At 46.3% G+C, this 12,355-nt stretch overlaps 1 protein-coding gene across 1 annotated transcript in view; it reads left to right on the top strand.

The window, feature by feature from the left end:
- The first annotated feature begins 1,796 nt into the window (after positions 1–1,796).
- Ap1s3 (adaptor related protein complex 1 subunit sigma 3) overlaps positions 1,797–12,355 on the top strand; it is a 59,330-nt gene continuing 48,771 nt past the window's right edge. The window contains exon 1 of the mRNA XM_036173304.1: positions 1,797–1,908. Within this exon, the coding sequence (XP_036029197.1) occupies positions 1,906–1,908 (3 nt within the window). The 5' untranslated portion in view covers positions 1,797–1,905. The remainder of the gene's footprint in view (positions 1,909–12,355) is intronic.

The following is a 12,355-nucleotide window of genomic DNA, read 5'->3' as shown; positions in this document are numbered from 1 at the left end:
GGGCTTTGTTGCCACTTACATGTCACCTATTGTCTGTCCCACAGGAGACTGTGAGCACCAGCAGAGACACACAGTGTACTCTCAGCCATTACCAGGACTCCCCCATCGGGCCTGGCTTGGGGGAGATACAATCAACGTGTGGCAGGAATTCAGGAGCCCAGCAGGAGCTCTCCTTACTTTCCTGTCCCTGGAAGGGGTCTCTCTCCTTCAGAAGGACTTCCCTTGACTAGTGGGTCTAAGAGTCATCCAGACTAAGGCCAACCTTTTAAGGGTACTTGACTCTCTTTGAGTACGTGGCAAAGCCTGTCTATTCTTCCCAAATTGATCTGTGCTGAAAACTCTGCTCAGAACTCTGAGACTTGGAGATTCTTAATGGCAGCGATTAAAAACTCCCCTAATTGGTTATCCAATACCAAGCGTTCGGCTCTGAAACAATATACATAAGAGTAACACTCTTAGAGGCCAGCCTGATCTACAGAGCGAGATCCAGGACAGGCACCAAAACTACACGGAGAAACCCTGTCTCAAAAAACAAAATAAAAAACAAAACAAACAAACAAAAAAGAGTAACAGTAAACAGGCAGAACGTGTTGCATTTATTTATTTAGGCATACATAAACAATAACAACTAAAGGAAAAGATGCGATTATTTGAAAGAAAGCAAGGAGGAGGGGCACATGGGAGAAGTCGAAGGGAGGAAAGGATGTACTTATTGTGGGGAGCATTCCCACCGAGCTACACCTGGTTTGGCTCCAGAGTGCTAATCCATCTTTTGTTTCCCGGTTACCCTTGTTTCTCTTATGTGAATCTTGTCTGAGAGTTTCTAAGGGTACAAAGCCTATGCAGACCTGGTTGAAGAACAAGGTGGAAAACTGTGATATTCCTTAACTGAGAATCTGCATTTGGCATTGTCCCCTTGGGGAAGCTTAGATGAGAGGGTAAGCTTAGATGAGAGGTGTTGGGGATGAAGATTAACTTGCTAAAAGGTGTAAATTGGAGAACGATGGAAGGACCCTTTACTAAGCTACAGCTGGGAAAGGCTAATTAAAGATTCATCCTTGAGGTGCCTCTCTACTTCTCTCCACGGACCCATGTGGACTTACACCCACACCCAACATACAACAAATTATATTTTAATTTAAACAACACAAATAATCCAGGCTTAAAAATCAAGAGGAAATAAAACTGGAGGGAAAAAAAAAACGAGTTTTAATACCATAATGTCTTAGAGAACTTTAAGTAGAGAGGGCTATGTATGTTCTTGGATTGCAACTTTGGTAAAAACAAAAAATTCCTGTGGTGTGTGTGTGTGTGTGTGTGTGTGTGTGTGTGTGTGTGTGTGAAAAATTTCCATCGATTTCTAACTCTGAACTGCTCCCTCTCTGAAGCCAGACAGCTTCCCACACTTTTCTCAGGTGTAAAGGACATCTTGGCTGCAGGACAAGGAAAGCAGAATCCTGACTTAGTGAGAAGCCAGGGCTGCAGGTGCGGCCGGTGCTGAAGGTGCGCGCGCAGGTGCAAGGACCGCCCTGGGCGGGGCTAGCGGCGATGAGGAGCGGGGCGAGCTGCGGGGTTCCTGCCATTGTCGGGGGGCGGGGCAAAGGAGGAGGGAAAGGTGAGTGAGAAGGAGTGAGAAAGGGAAGAAGGAGGAGCTGGAGCAGGAGGCCTGTGCAGAGGCAGAGAAGGAGTGATGCAGGCGGAGGAAGGTGTGTGGGAGGGGCGGAGGGGAGGAGCGGCCCGGCGCGGGGAGGAGTCTGCAAACTTTCAGTTCAAGGGCATTGTGGGAAGTAGCCATGGTCTGAGGCTGGTGCCTCACCTGTCAGCCGGCCCGGCTGCTGCTACGCTCTCTGGCTGCCGCATCCCTGGCGATCGCCGCTGTCGCGACCCTGGGCGGCTGCGGCCACCATGGTGAGTACGGCTGAGCATCTTGGTGGAGCTGGCCGGGGCGGTGCGCGCTCCGGGTGACACCTGAGGCTCCAGGGCCGGACATGCGGCAGGGAGGGGTGCGCGCCAAGCCTGGCCCCGGGTACCTCCGAGCCACACGCGCGGGTGGCCCGGCTGCCCCGGACAGTGCGGGTCTCCCCCGCCTGCGAGTCCCACGGACACCGGGCACCGCGGCTTCATTCATTTCAATCTTCTTCGCTGATCGCTGGGTGCGAGCCAGGCACTGGGGATGTCGCAGGGGACTAGGCGCTTACACTCTTTAAGAGAGGATGAGGAGGGAAGGAGACTGTGATGGAATGGTGGAATAAAGACAACTTCCTAGAATGAGGAGAAGCCTCAAGCAACCGGGCTGAAAGAAAACTTTTGACTCGGTGGTCCTTTTTGAGGAGGTGACATTTGAACTCTCCGAGATCTTAGAAGGGTGCTGCAGTTGGAGGGAATTAGCAAAGGTGAAGAAGAGAAATGAAACCCTGTTTGCGGCTGGAGAGGTGGGCGGGGTCCCATGTAGTATGTCTATTTCATACGCTAGAGTTTTGTCTTTTGTTTCGCTCGAGTTTTGACAAGAAAACCGACTTTATCCATTCATTCAACGCTTCATGAACTCTGGCTGATGGCGTAGAACGGACTGGGATAGTGTGTGTGTGTGTGTGTGTGTGTGTGTGTGTGTGTGTGTGTGTGTGTGTGTGTGTGTGTGTGTGTGTGTGCACGCGCGCGCGCGCGCCTTTCGCGCTGGCCTTTCTTTCTGCTGGGAGAGCAGCTTGTCCCACTTCCCCAACTGCGCAAACTTCCCAGTTCTCAGAGAAGTGACCTCCTGCAGGCGCTCTGGACTCATTGCAGAGAACAGCACTGAATTTATCAAGGAGACCGAGGAGGACAGTAGTCCAGTGCTTAGACACCCGGACAGGGAGCCCAGAGGATGTCAATGAGGTTCTCAGCCTGCCTGTTTTGTTTGTTGAGGGTTCCTGGTAAACACAGGGTGGTGCAAAAAGGCAGCTGTAAATAATGGAGCAGCTCTCTTGGCTTGCTCAAGTTTCCCAAGGAACAAGGTGACAGTGTGCCCAGGCAGCCAGCTCATTTGCTTAATGGAGGTGCGATGGGGGCCCCCTGAGTTTCTATGGAGCCTAAAGCTGCTTACTTCTGTAGGCAGGAGCAGGGTCTGAGGGAAGGACCCCTTGTTCTAGGCAGCACCTGGTGGGAGTTTGTTTTTCTTGTCCAGTGTCCAATGACCTTCAGAAGTCTGGGACGATTCTCCGGCTTCCCTCCAGTCCCCATCTCCGTGCCCCTCCAAGCTCCCCAAAAGCCTCCATCCCCCACCCTTTGCACGCCTGCCAGTGGCAAATACTGTCGCCAGCTCTTTTGGTAAGCCAGCTCCTCCCCTCCATGACTTAGGCCACCCTTGCAACTTCCAAACCAGGTGGTCACACTATGTCCTTTACCTGCCACTGTATGACCTACCTGTGCCTGAGTTTGTTCATTTATTTGGTGGGATAATAACTGCTCCTAAATGATATGGCAGGCATTCACTTGTGGCCTGGATACCCAGAGGGATTCCCACAAGGCTTTCTTAGAGGCCTGCAAGATCAAACCCATTTTCATAAGGATGTGAAGATGCTGTTGTACCCTCCCCCCCCTTTTTTAAACTGAGGACCGAACCCAGGGCCTTGCGCTTGCTAGGCAAGCATTCTACCACTGAGATAAACCCCCAACCCTGTTGCACCCTTTTGATTCGCTTTATTTCAAGACTGTGGTGAAGTTTACTTAAGTCCAAGTGATCTGAAATATTAATAACACAACAAATCAATTGCAGTAGTTGACAGGGGAGTCCAACTGTCTTTTATTGAGCCAGCTTAGAGGATTTGTGCACCTCTAACATGATGGTGCTCTTTTCATGAATTTTCTTTCCTCTTCCCTCACCCCTTTCTTTATTCTTTTTAATTGAATAAGTAAATATCAGAAGTTTCTTTCTTTCTTTTTTTTTTTTCTAATGCAGTAACTATCAATGGATATAACCCATGGAAATGAAAAGATCTTTGGTGTTCTTGTTGCCAAGGAGATGCCCCAGGACCATGAACCAGTGCACACACAAGTGCTTTGAGAAACCCCACCCTTGTATGTGCTCAGCAGCATTTCACCTCCTGCTCTGCTGTCAGGAGAAGATAAATGATTATTCTATTACTCACCAGCCCTAGTGCTCAGCCAGTGACAGCCAGTGAAAGTCAGTGACTCCTCCCTCATTCCTAGATCCTATCTCTTGCTGCCTCCTTTAGAAGAATCTCAAAGTGGTCCATTCCACTCTGGGCTTCATGTCATGTGTGCAGAGGGCTGGATAGGGACTGTTTGCATCTTAATCAAACCAATTGAATCAACTGTATCTTAGTTTTGCCTTTGTGTTAGAAATCTCTACTTTGGAAAACAATGCTAAGTCTATTGTGCTTAGGAACATCCCCAACCCCTCTATGTTTTAAAGATATTATCAATAGGAATTTACTATTGAATGCTTGATGTTGAAGGAGGAGTTTTGGTTATTTGTTTTGTTTTTTGAGACAGAGTTTCTCTGTAGCTTTGCAGACTGTCCTGGAACTCGCTTTGTAGACCAGGCTGGCCTCAAACTCAGAGATCCACCTGCCTCTGCCTCCCGTGTGCTGGGATTACAGGCATGCGCCACCACCGCCTGGTGGAGTTTTGGTTATTGTTGCCTTATTTTTCCTTATAATAGCATGGGGACAGCTAGAGAGACCGTTGAGGCTTTAAGGGCACGTTTAGTAAAAAAATGCAAGTGGGCCTTCATTATGAAGTCCTTCTAGAAAGTTACTCTTACTCTGAAAGCCACCAAAGAACATCATAGAGGAGCCACTCCTGTGGAAGAAACCCAGAAGGAGGTCCCTTTGGAAATGTGAACAATTCTGTTGTAAACTCAGTTCTTGTAATGCTTGGTACAGTATGGAGTGAGATAGACTGATATTAACCAAGTCAGAGGGTTTTTGTGTTTGTAATTTCTTTTCAACTTTTTTAAGACAAGGTTTCACTATTTAATCTTGAGTAACTTGAAACTTGGTATGTTGACCACAGGGCTGGCCTCATATTTGCAGTGATCCTCCTGCCTCTGCCTTCTGAGTTATGGGATTCTAGGTGTGTGTCACAACGCCCAACTTGTGTTTGTGATTTTAAGTATGAGAAGAACTTGCTGACTGAATTATGAAGCCATTTCTCTATCAGACAGGTATTTGTTTGAAGCACCGTAAGTGTACCCAGCTCCCAAATCCATTAGAAGAAACTTGCCCCTGTTGGGGTAGGGATGGGGGAAGCAATCTCGAATCTCTAGATCCCACCACACCCCCTCTCCTTGATAGCAATGCTATTGTTTGAGACTTAGATAATTGAAATAGGCCTGGAGATATTTTGGCAGTTTTAAATTCCAGCTCCAGGGGAATGGAATCCATCAGAGTAATGAGTACTTTCCTCCCTGAGGCTTGGTCTGGGCTGTTGGCCAGCAGTTAGTGTGGGACGGGGGCTTGGGAGGAGTGGGGAGAATGACCTTTGGGATCCCATTGTCCCAAGTGCTTACTTCTGGCAAGTTCTTCCTATATGTCTCCCAACACTACCACTGAGGCTAGTACTGACCCCTGTGGATGATGAGGACTACTTCTTAGCTCCTGTTGCTGCTTTTCCCCTTTTGTGCTGAATATTGCTATTTGCTTGCAGATTTGGTGTGGGGTTTTACTTGCAGAACTGGCCAGAAGTAGTTGGTGCAGTGTGTATTTGCCAGCTTTTGGGTGGTCAGTGCCTGTTCTTCAGGGGCTAGCGATCTCTTCTACTACTTGGAGAGATGTCTACACCTTCTAGTAGCTTGGTCAGTTAGGAATTCTAACAGTGTGGGAAATGCTGCCAATGGTTCTCGCTGGGAATTGAATGCCTCAGGAAGCTGGTCTGCAAAAAGTTGCCACTAAAGTCCCCCAGTGTGGAAGCTTCCTGGACAGGTAGAGCTGGCTCTCCAAATTGCTCTCTCTAAATAGTTGCTAAGAATGGCCTGGGGGAAAAAGATGGTCACTCATTAGTCATTCAGTGTGATCAGGCATGGGCTTCAATGCATTCAGGCAAGAAGAAGGGCATAAGGAGGTCTATATGTTAATGACTTTGCTGAGTCTTCTCACACACCGTTTCTGCAGTGAAAATGACTGCCTTGTGTCAAAGTTCAGTGGACTCTTAAAGGCTGTGGGAGACTTCCTAACTGAGTGTACAAAAGAGGAACTAAGACTGATTTGCAAACTGAGGTGCCTGCTTCCTTTGTGTGCTAGCCTTATAGAGCAGCGCGTCTCAACCTTCCTAATGCTGTGACCCTTTAATACAGTTCCTATGTGGTGATGACCCTCAACTGTACAATTATTTTTGTTGCCACTTCATAACTGTAATTTTGCCACTGTTATGAATGGCAATGTAAACATCTGATATGTAGGCTATCTGATATGTGATCCCTATGAAAAGGTCATTCAACCCCTAAAGGGTCACGGCCCACAGTTAAGAACCACCATTATAGAAGGTGAACGCCAAGGGAAAACCATGAGTCATCTTTGGTACATCGCTTAGATTTAGAAGAAAGTATTTATATAAAAACACATGCCTGAATGAAAATGAGGCTGTGACCACTCCTAGGTATGGTCAGGAGGCTTTTGTTGTAGATGTGAGGGAGGATTCAGCCAGATCATCTGGAAGGGTCCAAAGCAGGCAGAGAAAGAAGAACACTAGACATGGGCAGCAGACTGAACCAGGCCATTTGAGGAGAGAGACTGGGGGAGAGCAGGGAGAGCGAGAGAGGAAGAGAGAGGGAGCAAAGAGAGGGGACTGAGAGAGGGAGAGGAGCCAAGAGAACAGGACGAAGAGAGGAGAAGAGTCCAGAAGCTGAGGGAAGGGAAGGGAAGCTCAGAGGCTGGAGAGAGTTAGAGGAGAGGGAGGGGTCAGAAGTGCTGAGAGGAGCCAGGACTCTGTAACTTGCAATGCTGGGGGAGTCTGGCAGCCAGCATCCACCTGATATTCTAATAGGCACCCAGGTAGTCATTTATCCTGAGTGTCTTTGGGACCTAACAATACATATTTAGGTTCAAGATATTAGGCTGGTGGCTAGCTACTTAAAGCTAGACCTCCAGGTCTCACGAGGCTATTGGCTTTTCTGATTGTTTTTTAAGTAGAAATATATGAGAGACAGTGTTGTAAGGCAATGTTCTAAGGTACCACACTTTCTTGGAAAGGCTGGTTGGTAATATTTCAGGTTTTGCAGACCCTGAAGTCTCTATCTCTCAACTTTTCTTTTTCGAATTAAGGCAGACGATAAATGTATACAATAATAAGCTGGGGGTGGGTGCAAATTTTGCCCATATGTAGTTTCTTGACCTGTATTCATTTTATAATCTACGTGTGCGCATGTGTATGTATGCCTGCATGCAAGCCCCTGTGTAGGTGTGGAGGTTAGAGACTGATACCAGGTATCTTCCTGCATACCTTTCCACCTTTATTTTATTTTATTTTTTAAGACAGTCTCTCACTGGAGCTTGCCATTTTGTCTAGACTGGCTGGCCTGTGAACTCCTGGGAGCATTGGGGTTATAGGCACATGCTATGGTACTTAGCATTTACATGGATGCTGGGGATCTGAACTCAGGTCCTCATGCCTGTATACACTTTACCCAACAAGGGACCATCACACCAGCCCCTTGATCCATTCTAAAACAACGTTTGCTAATCCACTCACTTGTATATTGGATAAATACATTGGGTATCAGCTCTATGACAGAGCAGGCTAGCTACTTAATGTATGGTACCCAGCACTGACCAAAACCACAAGGTTTCTTCTTCAAAACATTTTGGGAATTTGAAGACAATGATGGGAGAGAATTAACCCATGTGCCATGTTCTTCTGAACGAAGGCCCCTGTGCAGTGACCCCATGTTCACAGAAGTCACCTGGATGGAGACTGACTTGAAAAGACTGGAAACACCCTAGCCTCAGGAGCTCAGAATCCTGGTGTGGGGGTGTAAGTTCCGCTAAGACTTGGCTCAGTCTTGCAGAAGAGTAGTCTATTATTGTGTGCGGGGCAATGACAGCGTCTTCTAGCCGATCTTGATGTTGCATACAAGGGACATTCTGATGTTTCTGAGGCATGTGGTGTGTATGGAGGGAGACCCTGCTGTGGTACTTGAAAGGGAATAAACAATGGCTTTGGTGGCCTAAGGGGTGGGGCCATTCCTCCACCTGGCTTAGCTACTACCTCTTAACTTTTTCTGGAGCTAGTTCTGACTGTGTCATGGTATCAGAAGCCATTTCCACATCCTGGCATTTGGTTCCAGACTGGTAAATCTCTGCTGAAGGACTGGCATGTCACGTCCTCTGGTGAGCCCTGGGTGTGGGATGCCAGAGTTTAACCAGCCCTGTTTTGTTTGTTCTGCTGCCTGTAAATGGCATAATTTGTTGGCTTGGGTACACTTACATGTGTTAAATAAAGAGACTGTAGGGTGTGATTGTGCACATCTCTCATCCCAGCACTCAGGAGGCAGAGTCAGATGGACCTCTGTGAGCTCTAGGCCAGCCAGAGCTACATAGTGAGACCTCATCTCTTAAAAATAGAATAAAATGCTGTGTGGTGGTGGTGCTCACCTTTAATCCCAGCACTTGGGAGGTAGAGGCAGGCAGATCTCTGTGAGTTCGAGGCCAGCCTGGTTTCCAAAAGTGAGTTCCAGGAAAGGCGCAAAGCTACACAGAGAAACCCTGTCTTGAAAAACCAAAACGAAAAAGAAAAAAAAAAAAAGAATAAAACATAAAAAGGAGATAAATACAACTGTATTGAAACTGAAAAGTTCTAGAAGGATATACAAGAAGGTGCTTGTTTCTGACAGTTGGCTCTAGGTGTCTGATGGTAAAGAAATAAAAGCAAAGCAAAACAAAAACCTTTATTTTTCAGTTTTTCCAGTCTATCTCTTAACATTTTCTCATATTTTATCATCTTGTTAATTTTTTACACTTACACGGTATAGTAAGCTTCAGCACAGCATATCCAAACATATATCATTAGACCATGTTCTTATTCATTCTCTTCCCAGACTCTGCAGCTGGCTCACTTTCTCCCTTCATTTGGCCCCCTGCTTTCTCGCTATGTAGATTCTATTACCCTCTCTGTTCCTACCTTCTTTAAGATTTTTTTTCTTCTCCTCCTATGATCCCCTTTTAGGTTTGTGGCCTACAAGCGTATATATCTAAATACATACATGTTAAATCTAGGTTTTGAATGAGAGACAACATGGCAGTACTTGTCTTTCTGAGTTTGGCTTATTTTGTTTAATATAATGATTTTCAGATTCATTTTAGAATATTTATTTTTAAAATTATGCATTCTTTTATACACAAGTAATACATTTTAAATTATATAGGAGTGAATTGAAAGTAATGTGATATCTTCAGAAAAACACTAATTTTTTTCCTTTCTTGGGTCTGGGCATGTCTGGAGTTGAGATATAAGCAGAAGAGGCTCCATAAAATACATATGCACACTTGTATATATACATATGTACATATGCACATGTGCATATACATGTATGTGGACGCATACTTTCTATTCATTTGTTGATCTGTTTTGGTCTCTTGGCCAGATTTACAGAACTTTTGCCTTCTATCTTTCTATATAAGAAGAGAGAGATCAGAGGAAGAGAGTGAAAAAAAGTCTTATACCTCGTTCCCTCTTACTGACTCTGAAGAGACTTGGTATGAGACATATGATATTTCTCATCTGTTCTTAGGAATGACAGAGATGTTTGTCATATCTTCTGGTATTGGCTTCTGTGTTCAGAAGACACCAAACATACCTACAAGATTAAGATAGTGTGGTGGTGTATGTTCAGAAACACAGCACTAGGGAGGATGAGGCAGGAGGATTGCCTGACCTGAGCTACACAGAGAGACTGCACCTTGAAAGCAAAACAAAACAAAAATAAATCATTCCAAGAAGTTAAAAAGAAGCTATGGGCTGGGAAGATGGCTTGGCAGGCAACAGAGTTAGCTATGCGAGTTTGAAGACATATGTTTTCATTCACAGAACACACGTAAGAAGCCAGTTCCGGGTGGGAGAGCTGTCCCTGTCTTCCACCAGCTGCAACACTCAGGAGAGCAGGCCCTGCACCTCTCTTGGGTAGCCCAGTAGAGCCAATCCTGTTGGTGAGCATGGGGGATCTGTCCTCATTACTCATCTGTCGTGATGCCCTGCCTTCGCCTCACCCTGCCCCCAGTCAATGCCTGAGGCAGGTGGGAGAGCTGGCTCTGAGGCCATAAGAACTAGAGGGCTGTCCCTGATCCTCATCAGCTGCAGCACTGGGGAGAGTGGCCCCTATGACACATCTGGGCCACACAGTAGAACAGGTCCTGAAGGTGTAGGTGTGGGAGATCCAACCCTGAGGACATGGAAGCAGAACTGGCCCCGCCCCTTACTCATCCCTGCAAGGAGTAGACTAGCCAGGACAATGCAGGAGAGCTCACCCTGGTGGTGAGGTCAAGGGAGAGCAACCCTGCAACTACCCAGGCCCAGAACCAGGCTTATGTGTTGGCCCACCCCGACATCTATCCCATCTGTGATCTGTTGTAGCATGTGAAGGGACCAGTCCTGCAGGCCCAAAGCTGCAGGATCTCCACGACACACGGCAACAGCAGGATAATCAAGAGGAGTCCCAGTGAGGGCCCAGTATTGATAGTATAGCAGAAACCAGAAGCCTCGAACCAGACCAATGACTCTTCGCAATGAACATTTGCAAGATATATGGACAAAAGGGTTTATTGCATGACTCAATGCGTCACACTACAGCTTCCATGACGAGATTGATTTTTTCCCTCTCTTTTCTTTTTTCTTTTTCTTTTCTCTTAAAATTTATTTTATTTTATTTTGGAGGAGAGGCTGCAAGAGCAGAGGGCAGATATGAAAGGATGGGAAAATGAATGGGATGGACATGCATGATGTGAAAGAAACAAAGAATAAATTAAAAAAAAGTTGAAAAAAAAAAGGCAGTGCATAGTCAGTGAAGTCTGTAGTCCCAGTGCTCTTATAAGAGATGTGAGAAGTGGAGAGAGGAGAATCCCCAGAAGCTCTCAGGCCAATTAGCCTGACGTGCAATAGGAAAATAGCAAAGAGACCTCAGCATCCTCTGATCTCCACACATGCTCCATGGCACACAGGCTCACAACCATACATAAGCACACACACACACACACACACACACACAAACAAATGAGGTCACAGATTCACATTGTCACTGAATTGCCTTTCTTCAGGTTTCATTTCTGATCCTCAGCCTCCCCACCTGTTCTCCCTTGCTCTTTCGCTCCACAATCTACATAGCAAATTTTATGTTGCAGGTGAAGCTATGAGAGGTGAATGAAATGAGTATGTTTTTAAAGAGTGTCACAATCCTGTCTGATGTCAAAGCATGCTGTCGGAAAAGCTGCTTCTGTGTGTGCACACTTGGCTGTGTGTTCCCTATGGAAGTGACACTTTGGGCATCTTTCTTGGCCCTTCATGACACTCCTACCCGTTCACTTCTAAAGGAAGGTGTGGACACCATGTGGTAGCAAGGGAGATAGGCAGGCAGCCTTGTCCCTGTGTGTGATCCCAGGTCTCACATTCCTTGTTCACTCTGCTCAAGGTTACCTGAGCATTGAGTGAGATTATCCAATTCAGTTAGTACAGTGCCTGGCACCAGGAACACATTCCAAAAGTGTCAGATAGGGCTATCGTGAAGAGAAATAGGAAAACATTTTAGAATGGCTTATAAGAAACTTAGTTGAAATATCATAGGCCGCACAAATGGGGTGGTGTTGAAACAATATTATAAGAACATCACGGTTTGAAAGAGTGATTCAAAATTGTAGATAGAACTTTTTCTTTCTTCCTTTCTTCCTTCCCTTCTCTTCCCTCCTTCCCTCCTCCTTCTTCCTTCCTTCCTTCCTTCCTTCCTTCCTTCCTTCCTTCCTTCCTTCCTTCTTTCCTTCCTTTCTCTCTCTCTCTCTCTCTCTCTCTCTCTCTCTCTCTCTCTCTCTCTCTTGTATCTGTCTGTCCCTCTGTTCCCTCCCTTCCCATGTTGGGGATTGAATCTAGGTTTTCTGTACCTGGTAGGCAAGTGCTTTGACCCTGAGCTCTGTCCCCAGCCCTCATGTTACTTTGTATTTTGAGATACATCTCACTGCTTTGCCCAGACAGGCCTTGAATGTTTGATCTAACTGCCTCTGCCTCCTGAGTTACTGGGATTACAGGCTGAGTCACTTGTCCTGGTTCAGTTTCTTTACTGTGCAGTCACATCCTCAGTTCCAAGTGCAGTGTGTGTAAACCCTGGCTTTCGAAACCCATTTGATCTCATGGTTTCAGTACTTTAAGAATGCAGCCAGGC

The sequence above is a fragment of the Onychomys torridus genome, chromosome 23, assembly GCF_903995425.1.
Source record: "Onychomys torridus chromosome 23, mOncTor1.1, whole genome shotgun sequence".
NCBI lineage: Eukaryota > Metazoa > Chordata > Mammalia > Rodentia > Cricetidae > Onychomys > Onychomys torridus.
This window is presented reverse-complemented; position numbering and strand designations above follow the sequence as displayed.